Source organism: Scyliorhinus canicula, chromosome 1 (assembly GCF_902713615.1).
Source record: "Scyliorhinus canicula chromosome 1, sScyCan1.1, whole genome shotgun sequence".
In the NCBI taxonomy this organism is placed as follows: Eukaryota; Metazoa; Chordata; class Chondrichthyes; order Carcharhiniformes; family Scyliorhinidae; genus Scyliorhinus; species Scyliorhinus canicula.
This window is the reverse complement of record NC_052146.1, coordinates 177,655,100-177,669,296: the sequence shown is the minus strand read 5'-3', so window position 1 is coordinate 177,669,296 and position 14,197 is coordinate 177,655,100. Positions and strand designations below refer to the sequence as shown.

Here is a 14,197-nt window from a genome sequence, read left to right as displayed (position 1 = left end):
ACTGAGGCGCTCAAAGGGCCAGGGTGCCTTCGCCAGGTGGGTCTCATCCGGTCGCTAGAAGTGCGGCTTACACTCCGCGCAGATTTGACAGTCCCTGGTCATGGCCCTGACCTTCTCGGTGGAGTAGGGCAGGTTGCGTGTCTTGATGTAGTGGAGAAGCTGGGTGGACCTAGGTGGCAGAGGTCATCGTGGATGACCCGGAGTCGGCCATCTTGTGCGCTGACTCACGTGCCGCGGTACAGGGCATCTGGGGACTCGTTGAGCTTCCCAGGACGATACACTATATCGTAATTATAGGTGGAGAGTTCGATCCGTCACCTCAAGTTCTTATCGTTCTTGATCTTGCCCCGCTGTGTATTGTCGAACATGAAGGCTATCGACCATTGGTCGGTGACAAGGGTGAACCTCCTACCAGCGAGGTAGTGCCTCCAGTGCCGTACAGCTTACACGGTAGCTTGGGCTTCTTTTTCGACTGAGGAGTGTCGAATATTGGAGGCGTTGAGGGTATGGGAGAAAAATGCTACTGGCCTGCCCGCCTGGTTAAGGGTGGCAGCGAGGGCGACCATCATCTGAGCTCTCCAGGGGCTATTACTGGCCTCGATGATCCCTTCCCGCAAGAGTCTCTGGACCGCAGACCTGATAAAAGTCCTGTCCTGGATACTGTACTGCCTGCTTCTGGTGGCGACTGGCTTATAGTCGGCGGTGATATTTGCGAAGTGCAGGGGAGGGTCGACCTTCAGGGTCGCGAGGCTACATACGGTGAGTGGGGGTAGGGGCCCGCCGAACTTCAGGGTTAGGTTCCCGAGGTTGCACTGGAAGTCCAGTCCCAACAGGAGAGGAGCACAGAGATCGGGGAGTACATATAATTTGCACTGAGTGCGATCCGGAAGCGAGGGAGATTGTTTGAAGCGCGGGGAAGATTTGGAGCGAACAGCACCTTACCGTGTATGGCTGAATGAAGCTCTCCGTGCTCCCGGAGTCAAACAGGCAAGGCGTTTCGTGTTCATTGACCCGGATGGTCATCATGGAGTTCCGGAGGTTCTTTGGTCGTGACTGGTCGAGGGTGACCGCGCCGAGTTGCGGGTAGCCGGCGTGGTCGGAGGTGATGGGATGGTCCCAAGATGGCTGCCCCCGTTGGTTGCACGTGTCGGGCGGCGTAGCAAATGGCGGCCCCCATGAGTCACACGTGTCGAGCCGCGTGGGAGACGGCGGCCAAGATGGCGGCCCCCGTGAGTCGCACGTGTTGTGCGGAGTTGAAGATGGCTGTCCCCACGGACAACACGAGGGAGATGACGTGTCCGGAGGGGGCGGAGCCGGCAGGCACGCAGCCCACTGCGGGCCTGTGAGTCCGAGAGTCGGGCCTGCAAACTGGAGAATTTGGACCTGGCCAGGCAAACTTTGGCGAAGTGTCCCTTTTTGCCGCAGTCGCTGCAGCTCGTGTTCCAAGCCGGGCAGCGTTACCTGAGGTGCCGGTGCTGGCCGCAGAAATAGCAGGGTAGCCCCCCTGGGTTGGGCGGGCAGCCGCGCAGCACAGGCCTGGGGTACTCTCTGGTCAGGGGTCCACGAGGGGGTCGCGTGATCAGACGGGAACGCGTTGAGGCTTTGGAATGCTACTTCTAGGGAGGTGGCTAGTTTTACCGTCTCTTCTAGGTCGAGGGCGCCTTTCTCGAGCAGGCGCTGTCTGACGTAGTTGGACCTGACTCCAGCCACGTAGGCGTCCTGGACGGCGAGTTCCATATGTTGAGAGGCCGTGACGGCCTGGTAGTTGCAGGTTCGCGCGAGGACTTTGAGGTCGCATAGGTACTCCTCCAGCGATTCCCCGGGGCGTTGGCGGCGAGGAGATGCTGCGCGTACACTTCGTTCACCGGCCTCACGTATAGGTGCTTCAGCATCGCGAGGGTGTCCGCGTATGTGGAGGCTTCCTCGAGTTGTGCAGAGATTCGATGGCTCACCCGGGCATGGAGGAGACTCAGCTTCTGTTCATCGGAGACAGTGGGCGAGGAGGAGGCGGCGAGGTAAGCTTCGAAACATCAGAGCCAGTGTGAAAAAATCCCTTTGGCCTCCACGGCCTGTGGGTCGAGTTCCAGTCGATCAGGTTAGAGGGCTGCTTCCAATGCGATGTTGTAGTCGATTAAATTGATGCGACCATCAATTCACGCGAGACATAGAGTTGAAGTGAACAGTGTCTATAATGGACTAGAACTGTGACTGCCTGCGACTGCTCTGCTAGTGAGAGCCGCTTACAGGGCAGCTGCTCTTTATACCTCCCCTCAAGGGGGCGGAGCCGGGGCGGAGCCCACAAGGGCACCAACATGACACATTCCGTGTAATACAGTACAATGGTCCATAGGTGGAGCCCACATGTGATACAATGTAATACAGTGGTGAATGGTTAGTACAATACATTCCCCACAGTTAGAACAGGCAGCTCCTGGGAGACCATGGAGGTGGAACAAAGCTGACACAGCTTTGCACAACAAAGTGAGGTTTAGTGCTCCTGCCAGCGAGAGTTGGCCCCACAGATGTGTTACAATTGAATGATCTTTAGGGAAGGAAATTTGCAGTCCTCGCCTGGCCTGGCCTCCATGTGACTCCAGATCCATGGCAATGTTGACTCTTAAATACCCTCTGGAATGGCTTAGCAAGCCATTCAGTTGTATCAAACTGCTACAAAGTCAATAAAAAGGAAAGAAACTGGACAGACCACCCGGCATCGTCCTCGGCACTGGAAACGACAACGGCAAACCCAGTCCTGTCAACCCTACAAAGTCCTCCTTTCTAACATCTGGGGACTTGTGGGAGAGCTATCTCCCAGACTAGTCAAGCAACAGCCTGACACAATCATAATCATGAAATCATACCTACCAGTTAAAGTACCAGACACCACTATCACCATTATGGCTATGTCCTGTCCCACTAGCAGGACAGACCCACCAGAGGTGGCGAAAGCACAGTGGTATATAGTCGGGAAGGGGTTGCCCTGGGAGTCCTCAATATCGACTCCAAACCCCATTAAGTCTCATGGCTTCAGGTCAAACATGGGCAAGGAAACCTTCTGCTGATTACCACATACAGTCCAATTTCAGATGAGGAACCGGTACTCCATGTTCAGCACCATTTGGAGGAAGTACTGAGGGTTGCAATAGCACAATGTACTCTGGATGGGGGACTTCAATGTCCATCACCAAGAGATGCTTCATAGCACCACTACTGACCGAACTAGCAGAGTCCTGAAGGACATAGCTGCTGGACTGAGTCAGTGACAGGTGGTGAGGGAACCACCATTAGGGAAAAACAAACTAGACATCATTCTCACTGACCTGCCTGCTGCAGATGCATCTGTCTATGACAGTATCGGTAGAAATGACTACTGCAGTCCTTGTGGAGATGAAGGCCTGTCTTCACATTAAGGATACAAGCCATCGTGTTGTGTGGTACTACCATCGTGCTAAATGGGCTAGGTTCAGGACAGATCTAGCAACTCATGACTGGGTATTCATGAGGCGCTGTGGGCCATCAGCAACAGCAGAATTGTACTCAACCACAATCTGTAACCTCACGGCCCAGCATATCTCCAGTGTACTATCACCACCAAGCCAGGTTCAATGATAAATGCAGAAAGGCATGTCAGGAGCAGCACCAGGATTATTGGAAAATGAGGTGTCAACCTGAGTTAGCTACAACACAGGACTACTTGCAGCAAGTGATAGACAGAGCTAAGCAATTCCACAACCAATGGATCAGATGTAAGCTCTGTAATCCTGCCACATCCAGTCATAATGGTGGTGGACAATTAAACAACTCACTTGAGGAGGCGGCCCACAAATATTCCCATCCTCAATGATGGAGGAGCTCAGCACATCAGTACAAAAGACAAGATTGAAGAATTTGTAATAATATTCAGCCAGAAGTGCCGAGTGGATGATCGATCTTGATCTCCTCCAGAGGTCCCCAGGATCATAGATGCAGGCTTCAGCTAATTTGATTCACCACATGTGATTTGAAGAAATGGCTAAAGGCACGGCTAAAGGCCCTGACAATATTCAGGCAATAGTGCTGAAGACATGCTCGAGAACTTGCCGTGCCTAAGCTGTTCCAGTACAGCTACAGCACTGGCATCTGTCCGGCAATGTGGAACCATGCCCAGGTATGTCATGTACACAAAAAGCAGGAAAAATCCAACCCAGCCAATTACCACCCTATCAGTCTACTCTCAGTCAGTAAAGTGATAGAGGGGGTCATCAACAATGCAATCAAGGGGCAGCACGGTGGCCTAGTGGTTAGCACAACCGCCTCACGGCGCTGAGGTCCCAGGTTCGATCCCGGCTCTGGGTCACTGTCCGTGTGGAGTTTGCACATTCTCCCCGTGTCTGCGTGGGTTTCGCCCCCACAACCCAAAAATGTGCAGAGTAGGTGGATTGGCCATGCTAAATTGCCCCTTAATTGGAAAAAGTAATTGGGTAATCTAAAATTTTTTTTAAAACAATGCAATCAAGCGGCACTTACTTAACAATAACCTGCTCACTGATGCTCAGTTTGGGATTTGCAGGGTCACCCTGCTCCTGACCTCCTTACAGCCTTGGTTCAAACATGGACATAAGGGCTGTACACTAGGGGCTTTTCACAGTAACTTCATTTGAAGCCAACTCGTGACAATAAGCGATTTTCATTTTCATTTCAGAGGAGAGGTGAGAGTGACTGCCCTTGACATCAATGCAGCATTTGATTGAGTATGACATTAAGGAACCCTTATAAAACTGTAGTCAATGGAAATCGGGGGGGGGGGGGGGACCATCCACTGGTTGGAGTCATACCTAGCACCAAAGAAAATGGTTATCGTTGTTAGAGGTCAGTCATCTCAGTCCCGCGACATCACTGCAAGAGTTCTTCAGGGTAGTGTCCGAGGTCCAACCATCTTCAGCTGTTTCCTCAATGATCTTCTTAATAACATACGGTCAGATGTGGGGATATTTACTGATGGTTGCACAATGTTCAGCACCATTGCTACTCCTCAGACACTGAAGTAGTCCACACGCAATACAGCAAGACCTGGACAATATCCAGGCTTGGGCTGACAAGTGGCAAGTAACATTTGTGCCACACAAATGCCAGGCAATGACCATCTCCAATAAGAGAGAATCAAACCATTTGCCCCTTGACATTCAATGGCATTAACATCACTGAATTCTTTCTTTATTCATTCCTGGGATGTGGGCGTTGCTGGATGGGCCAGCATATATTGCCCATCCCTGAGAGCATTTAAGATAATAAGGAGGAAATCCACACAGACACGGGGAAAATGTGCAGACTTCGCACAGAGTGGGGGGGCATGGTAGCACAGTGGTTAGCACAGTTGCTTCACAGCTCCAGGGTCCCAGGTTCGATTCCCGGCTTGGGTCACTGTCGGTGTGGAGTTTGCACGTTATCTCCATATCTGCGTGGGTTTCCTCCGGGTGCTCCGGTTTCCTCCCACAGTCCAAAGATGTGTAGGTTAGGTGGATTGCCCTTAGTGTCCAAAAAGGTTAGCTGGGGTTATTGGGTTATGGGGATAGCGTAGATGTGTGGGTTTAGGTATGGTGCTCTCTCCAAGGGCTGGTGCAGACTCGATGGGCCTCCTTCGGCACTGTAAATTCCATGATTCTGAGACAGTGACCCAAGCCAGGAATTGAACCCGGATCCCTGGCGCTGTGAAGCAACAGTGCTAACCACTGTGCTACCGTGCAACCACAGTGCTGTGGGTCTAATGTCACATGTAAGCCAGGTAAGGATGACACAGATTTCCTTCCCAAAAGGATGTTAGTGAACCAGATGGGTTTTTACGATAATCGACAATGGTTTCATGCTTATCTTTAGACTTTTAATTCCAGATTTTTATTGAATTCAAATTTCTCCATCTGGCGTGGCAGGATTTGAACCTGTGTCCCCACATTATGACTCTGCGCCTCTGGATTACTAGTCATGCGATAATACCACAACGCTACTACCTCCCCCACTATCAATATCCTGGGGGCTACCATTGATCAGGAACTGAACTGGACTAGCCATATAAATACTATGGGTACAAGAGCAGATTAGAGACTAGGAATCCTGTGGCGAGTAACTCATCTGACATCCCAAAGCCTGTCCACCACCTACAAGGCACTCAGAACCTGGAAATTGTGTACAATTGTTGAAGCATACAAGTATCACATAAAAAAAATTAGTTAATTGATCTTTTTGTGATGCTAGAACAACAACCTAATGAGTGTGGAAGATCTACTGTTGAGCCTAAGAAATGTTTTGGAAGAATTGTTGGTGGCTGCATATCCAAACCATACTCCTGGCCTTGGCAAATTAGTCTCCGCACCAGGTAAGTGACTTGCCGCAGAAAGTAAATGGTAAGAAATCTTTCCCAGATAAGTTACAAGTGAAATCATCCTGCCAGTGTCGGTTACAGACTAGAAATCTTCGGGTGCATTTAGCGAGGCATTTCTTGACAGCTGCAGCGCCGCAAAACACCCTGCTATTCAAAGGCACTCTGCCATTTTATTGGCCGGGGAGTTTTGCTCCACCAAGGCCGCATTTAAACAGCCATTTCCTGCTGGCAAGCACAGCGGAAAAGGCTCCTTCAAGATCGAGATCCATTTTGTCTGGCTGCCCCTCTCGCTCTCTCCCCCACCCTCCCCACCAACCTTTCAAACCCCCCCCCCCCCAACCTCAGGAAGGCCCTGGGGGAGGGGAGGCCGCAGGGAACACCCACATCCCATCTTCACCTGGTAAGGACCGCCCCCCCCGGCCCAAACCTTGGCAGTGGCAATCTGCCCCCCAGGATGACACTGCTAAAGTGTCAGGCTGGCGGTGTCAGGGTGCCCAGGAGGCCACCCCACCCTGTCCCCGACCACTCAGTGATCTATAACGGCCTCAGAAACCACCAGGTGCCATTATAACTGGTCCACATTTGTGGAAATCAGTACCAAACAGCGCCATTAGGTCGCAGGTGCCAGGAAAATCCCATGAATGCATATTTAAATGAGCCTCGTGGCTCATTTAAATATGCTGATCTGGATCCTGCCCAGCGAGGGCGAGATCCAGGTCGCAATGTCTCGTGAGACTCCATAACACTTTGCGAGGCATTTCAAGCAATGCAAATCTCGCGACAGATGAGATTCAACAGTCTCGTCCCCACACTAAGTCAGGCATGATGTGGCCGTTAAATTGTGCCCTTAAACTAGACCAGCCACATAAATACTGTGGTTACAAGATTCATAGAATTTACAGTGCAGAAGGAGGCCATTTGGCCCATCGAGTCTGCACCAGATCTTGGAAAGAGTACCCTACCCAAGCCCACACCTCCACCCTATCCCCATAACCCAGTCACCCCATCCAAGGCTAAGGGCAATTTTGGACACTAAGGGCAATTTATCATGGCCAATCCACCTAACCTGTGCATCTTTGGACTGTGGGAGGAAACCGGAGGAAACCCACGCAGACACGGGGAGAACGTGCAGACTCCGCACAGACAGTGACCCAAGCCGAGAATTGAGCCTGGGACCCTGGAGCTGTGAAGCAATTGTGCTAACCACTATGCTACCGTGCTGCCCAAGAGTAGGTCAAAGATTGGGTACTGGCTATAAACATCTTCTTGCCTCTCCAAATTCTCTCCACCATCTACAAGGCACAAGTCTAGAAGTGTGATGGAATATTTTCCACTTGTCTGAATCTATGCTACTCCAACAACACAAAAGATTCAATACCAGCCGGGGCAAAGCACCCCACTTGACTGGCACCCCATTCACCAATCTAAACATTCACTCCCTCCACCACCGATGTACTGTGCCAGTATTGTGTACCATCTACAAGTTGCACTGCAGCAACTAAGGTTAATGGGGGTTGTTGGGTTACTGGTATAGGGTGGATACGTGGGCTTGAGTAGGGTGATCATTGCTCGGCACAACATCGAGGGCCGAAGGGCCTGTTCTGTGCTGTACTGTTCTAAATTCTAAACTTGCCGAGGTTTCTTCAGCAGTACTTCCCAAATCCGACTTCCACTGCCTTGGACAGAGGCAGTAGTTGCATGGGAATGTCACCCCTGCACATTCACCTCCAAGTAACTCAGCATCACTGTTCCTTAACTGTCACTGGGTGAAAAACCTGGAACTCCCTCCCGAATTTCTCCATGGGTATACATACACAAGTTGACTGCACTGCTTCAAGATGGCTGGTAATGATCATCTTCTCAAGGGCAATTAGGGATAGACAATAAATTCTGGCCTTGACAGTGATACGCACTTTCCGTGAACAGTTTTTAAAATAATTAAATGGCAGAAATGTGCTGGTACAGGAGAAGAAACTGGCCTTGGACTGAGAGCAGAGCAAATCTACTAGAATAGTACCTAAGATGTGAGATTTCAGTTAGCTGGTGAAATTAGAGAAGCTGGGGTGGTTGCAGAAGATCAAACAGGCTTTGTGAAGGGCAGGCAGCTCGCAAGTAATATAAGACAGCTGTTAAATGTGGTGATGAATCCGTCGGGGGCTCTGGTACCGGAGGTGGTGGTGTCCATAGACGCGGAGAAGGCATTTGATCGGCTGGAGTGGCGGTGCTTGTTCAAGATTTTAGGAAGGTTTGGGCCGAGATTTTTGGCATGGGTACGGTTGTTGTATGTGGCACCAAGGGCAAGGGTAGGGACGAATGATATGAGCTCACAAAGCTTTGACTTCCACAGGGGTACGAGGCACAGGTGCCCGCTGTTACTTCTCAGGGGGTCAGCAGAGTGACGGGGATTATGAGGGGACAGAGGGAACATCGGGTGTCACTCTATGCCGCTGACCTCTTGCTGTATGTTTTGGATCCGTTGGAGAGTATGGGATGGATTATGGGCTTGCTGGGGAGGTTTGGAGGGTTCTCAGAGTACAAGCTGAATATAGGGAAAAGCGAGGTATTCCTGGTGAATGAGCTGGCACAGCGGGCTAATTATGGGGGGGATGACATTTACAGTAGCATGGAATAGGTTTAGGTATTTGGGGATTCACGTAGCGAGGGAATAATCGAGGCTCCACAAATGGAACTGAATGAAGCTGGTGGAGGAGGCTTGGGAGGATCTTAAGAGGTGGGATACACTGCACTTAACGCTGGCAGGGAGGGTCCAAGTGGTGAAAATGAATATTCGCCGAGGTTCTTATTTATCTTTCAAGCTCTCCCGATCTTTATACCAAAGGCCTTTTTTCGGAAAGTGGACATGATCATTTCTGACTTTGTATGGGCGGAGAAGGTGCCGAGGGTGGGGAGGACCCTGCTACAGAGGCAGAGGCAACAGAGGGGGGCTGGCGTTGCCGAACTTGCTTCATTATTATTGGGCGGCGAATGTGGACAAGGTGTGGTGGTGGTGGGAAGGAGAAGGGGTAGAATGGGTTAGACGGAGGAGGAATCTTGTAAGGGGTCTAGTTTGAGGGCTATGGTGATGGCAGCATTGCCAATGGCTCTGTGTAGGTATTCAAGGAGCCCAGTAGACCAGTCCACAGTGAAGATATGGAATCAGCTGAGGAGGCATTTTAGGCTGGAAGGGATGTCGGTGCTAACGCCGCTGTGCGAGAATCATGAGTTTCAGCTGGAGGGGGGATGTATACAGGAGGTGGAGGGAAGTGGGACTGGTCAAGGGGAGGGATCTGTATTTGGAGGACGGGTTCGCCAGTCTGGTGGAGCTAAGGGAGAGGGTAGAGCTGCCAAGGGGGAGTGAGTTCAGGTATCTACAAATTAGGGACTTTGCGTAAAAGGTCTGGAGGGGGTTCCCTAGGTTGCCGGGATACACCCTGCTGTAGCGACTGCTGCTCCCGGATGTGGAAGGGGAGGGAAGAATTGATGATATATACAAGTGGCTGGGGGAGCAGGGAGGCGGAGGGTGGTGAAGATCAAGGAGAAATGGGAAGCGGAGTTTGGAGGGGAGATCAATTGGGGACATGGAGTGGGGCACGGCGAAGGGTAAACAGGACCTCATCATGTGCAAGGATGAACCTGATACAGTTTAAGGTGGTGAACAGGGTGCATATGACTCAGGCGAGAATTAATAGGTTCTTTCAGGGGGTAGCAAATGAGTGCGAGAGGTGTGGGTGGGGGCCAGCAAATCACACGCACATGTTTTAGTGTTGCGAAAAATTGTGACGATTCTGGGCGGGAGTGTTCGCAGTCTTAGCCAGGATAGTGGAGGAGGATGTGGTCCTGGACCTTTTGGTGGCGATATTTCGAGTCTTAGAGAAGCTGGAGCTCATGGAGAGACGGAAGGCCAACGTCTTGGCCTTCGCCGCCTGATTGCACAGCCGCAAATTTTGCTGGAGTGGCGGTCGGCATCGCCACCGGGGGGGTAGTGGCTTGGTTGGGTGACCTGTACGACTTCCTGCGATTAGAGAAAATAAAGTATGAGTTAAAGTGCTCTTCAGGGGGGTTTGAGAAAAGGTGGGGGATGTTTGTGACCGTGTTTGAGGGACTGTCCGTCACGGGGGAAGTGAGGGGTGAAAAAGAGGAAAAATCTGTACAGACTGTATAGTTGATTGTAGGGAAGCATGTTTTCCGGCGTGTTTGTTCGCTGTAACCTGTTTTGATACATGTTTGTAATAAAATACATTTTGAAAAAAAGAAATTAGTGAAGCTAAGATTGCTTCCCTTGAAGCAGAGGAAGTTCCAGGGTGATTTAGTGTAAAGTCCTGCTATTGACCAGGGTTGTGTTCCCACAAAACCTCACAAGCGACAAAATCCTGAACGATGAACATGCCTTTCAATGTGAGTTAATTAGGCAGGTTCCAGCAATGTGAGGGCAACACTAGTTTGCACAAATACTATAAAGCAAGTTGTGATGCAGTATCTGCATGCAACAGACTAGGATGGGGGGGATGGAAGAAGACATCTATTCTAAGTTTAAAAAGAGGCATTAAAGAAAAAATGAATCACCTCAAAACTGGCAGAAAAAATCGGTGAACATTTCAAAATTGAACAGTGATGTTATTGCAGCTCTGGACCAAGAGATTTGGACATTGAGGTTAATCCCTCTGTTCAGGCTGCACTTCAGCTGCAACCATTCCAGGCACTGTTTCTCATGTTGGAAAGGTGCTTAAAAAGGGAGAATTAAATGTTGACAGCCAGGACTTTGAAGGACTCCAAAGCTTTGACACCATGTCCCCATTAAAGCGGGTCACGGTCTCTGCTCCGCCATGGCCGGCATCCCCTCGGGGAAAGAGGAGAGGGGAATGGGAATGTGGATGAGTGAACAATGGCCACACGATGGCTGTGTACAAAAGGCTTAGCGCAGGTAAGAAAAACACAAACAAGAAAATTGTGAAAGGCAAGACTTTTCTGTAGGTGTTCAAAATAACGAAGGATGCTGAAAGAATAGATGGGCTGTTTTTGACTGGCAGGAGGGTCAGTAAACAGAGCACAGATCTTTTAATAATTGACAAAAAGACCAAAAGAGATTAAAATAATTTTTGATGCCTTGTATTAACATTCATTATACTTGTTTCAAACCTCTGATGCTTACTGTTGAAGTTTTTCAATCAATTGATGTTAAATCTTAAAACCTTTTATATTGCAGTTTTGGTGTGCACTTCTGTGGCGGGACTCTTATCGATGCCAAGTGGGTACTCACAGCCAAACACTGTCTCGAACGGTAAGGGAATATTGCATTTGATGCTCATAATCTTAACAACCCCTGGTCTGTGACCAACATTGAATCCAGGTTCAGTAACACGTTGATTTTAAATTTCTCAATCTTTTTCCCACATCCCTCCATGGCCTCACCGCTCCTTGATCCTGTAACCCCTGTCCACCATTGGCAGATTGTCTTCTGCTGCCTTAAAGCTCTGGAATATCCTCCCGAAACCCTCTCCATATCTCGACCCTTCTTTTTTAAGATGCTCATTACAACTTACCTCTTTGACCAAGTTTTCGGTCATCTGTCCTACTATCTTCTTATTGGCTCAGTCTTAAATTTTATTGGATAATGCTCCTGTGAAACACCATTGGGAATCTTATTGTGCAAAAAGCACTATTTAGTTGAAGGATGTTGCTTTTGTGAAGACAAATATGACAAATGCAGGCAGCTAATTTCTTCACCGTATCTATCACAGATCCTCGAATCCTTTGGCCTACAGAATCTACCTTGGAATATACAGAGAGTCTGCATCTGAATCGTCAAGGCAGATAAAAAACGTTGACAAAATCGTTCTCGGACCCAATGGGAGTGACATTGCTTTATTAAGGCTTAAAAGGTATTTGTTTTCATTTCTTTTTTATATTTGCCTTTGATTTAAATAAGACAATTATGCCTCTATTCATGTTGATGCAATGCTTGTGAGGGATGCACTTCCTACTCAAGGTCTTTACATACTGTAACAATAATACTCTTGCTTCTATTGTTTTTATGAACATTTAACGGGCGAAGTCATATCAGAAAAATAGTGCATATTAATGATACTCAACATTATTAATGCACAAATTGTCCTGCGTGTTCACAGGGGGTAAGAGATTCAGCATGAATTGCTTTGCACAAATGGCATCTTGACCTTGGCCTTCCCTTTAACTTGTTGAATTTGAAGGTTAATTGCCCACTAAACATACCACAGAAAATTAGCACTGGTAAAATTAAGAATAGAATTGCTGTTTAAACAAAGTAATCATTGTTAATGCAATGCCAATCAACCTCTACAGCCCAGAAAGGAAACTGTTTAAACCATTCAGCCTCACTCCTACGTGCAGTAAATTCTCCCTGAAGGTTCCTCCTTACTGTCTTTTTCTTTCTTAATCCAATCTTTCGCTCTCTTTATTTCCTTAACTTCTCTTTCTGTACCTGATTTGACTCTAAAGTCATCCTTTCTTATCCATCATTCCGGTTTCTTTCTTAATCCTCAAATTTAATTAATTAGACTGCTGGTTTCACCATTTACTAACCCCCAGATGCTCCATTCCCCTCACTGTGCCATTATCAGTTTATATTTCCAGCTAGCTAGTTCTAAAGAAAAGTTGTTTGTTGAGCTGAAGGTTGCAGGAAAAGTCTAACCAGCCATGCATACCACAAGACATGTCTCTCCAACTACATCTGGCCCGATGTGTTTCCTTAAATTTCGCCCTTTTGGCAGAGAGGTGTTAACAGATTCAAGTTAAATGAGTTAACACTTCTGCTTAAGTAGCAGAGAGAAGAATTTCAGATGACTATGGTGAAAATTCTATTTTCGTATACCAGTATATATCACAGCCATAATCTTTTTTGCTTTGACTATGGAAGCTTTCAGTCAAGTGCAACATTCACTACAATTATCGTTGAGGGACTTGTGTCATGACGACTACTATGTAATTCATAATGAGTGTCAAGTAATCACCAACAAACGGGATTTGATTCAATTTCTATTTTAAATACTGGACGATCTCTGGGAATATTACTTCCTCAATTCTCCTCCTGTTCTGCACACCACGACAAGGACTTGGGTTCAATTCAGTTTTGGGTGACTTTGTGTGCGGAGTTTGCACTTTCTCCCCGCGTTTGCATGAGTTTCCTCTGGGTGCTCCAGTTCCTCCCATGGTTCAATGATGTGCAGGTTAAATGGACTGGCCAATGCTAAAATAACCCCTTAGTGTCCAAAAATGTACAGGTTAGGTGGGGTTATGGAGATAGGCCAGGGGAGTGGGCCTAGCTAGGGTGCAGACTCGATGGTGCTGACTCAATGGGTCGAAAGGCCTCCTTCTGCACTGTAGGATTTCTATGATTCTATGGAAACAGGACCCAAATGATGTAATAACTTCACCAAGGCCAGTCTTCCAATAACAAACCTCTTTTATTGCAGTCCCAAAAAGGACCATTGCTGCCGCTTACAACACGTGTTCAAGGGTGGAACTGGATCAGGTGGTGTAAACTGAATTGGAGACCTTTGTTTCCAGAGGGAGCACTGAAGAGTACCGATGCAGATTCCTCCGTCATACAGTCCGAGCTTCTTCTGCTTCCATTTCGGATCCCGTGTCCTCGTTATCAGGGGAGACAGACACAGGGTTCTCTTCCAGCTGTTGCGTTGCACCTGCAGCAGCCACTTCTATTGGCCAGCAGTTAGTTTTTTCCCGGGATGACTGCGTGTTTTCTCAAGACCTTATCCCGGACCTTCACTCTGTAGGACATTCCTCACCACTACTCCAGGGAGCCAGCTGGAGCTATCTCCGACGTTCCCCACCTGTCTTGGATATTCT

At 48.7% G+C, this 14,197-nt stretch overlaps 1 protein-coding gene across 1 annotated transcript in view; it reads left to right on the top strand.

The window, feature by feature from the left end:
* plg (plasminogen) overlaps nucleotides 1–14,197 on the top strand; it is a 244,612-nt gene that overhangs the window by 186,638 nt on the left and 43,777 nt on the right. Inside the window, exons 14-16 of the mRNA XM_038803356.1 lie at nucleotides 6,229–6,349; nucleotides 11,559–11,633; nucleotides 12,094–12,234. Coding sequence (XP_038659284.1) covers nucleotides 6,229–6,349; nucleotides 11,559–11,633; nucleotides 12,094–12,234 — 337 coding nt within the window. The remainder of the gene's footprint in view (nucleotides 1–6,228; nucleotides 6,350–11,558; nucleotides 11,634–12,093; nucleotides 12,235–14,197) is intronic.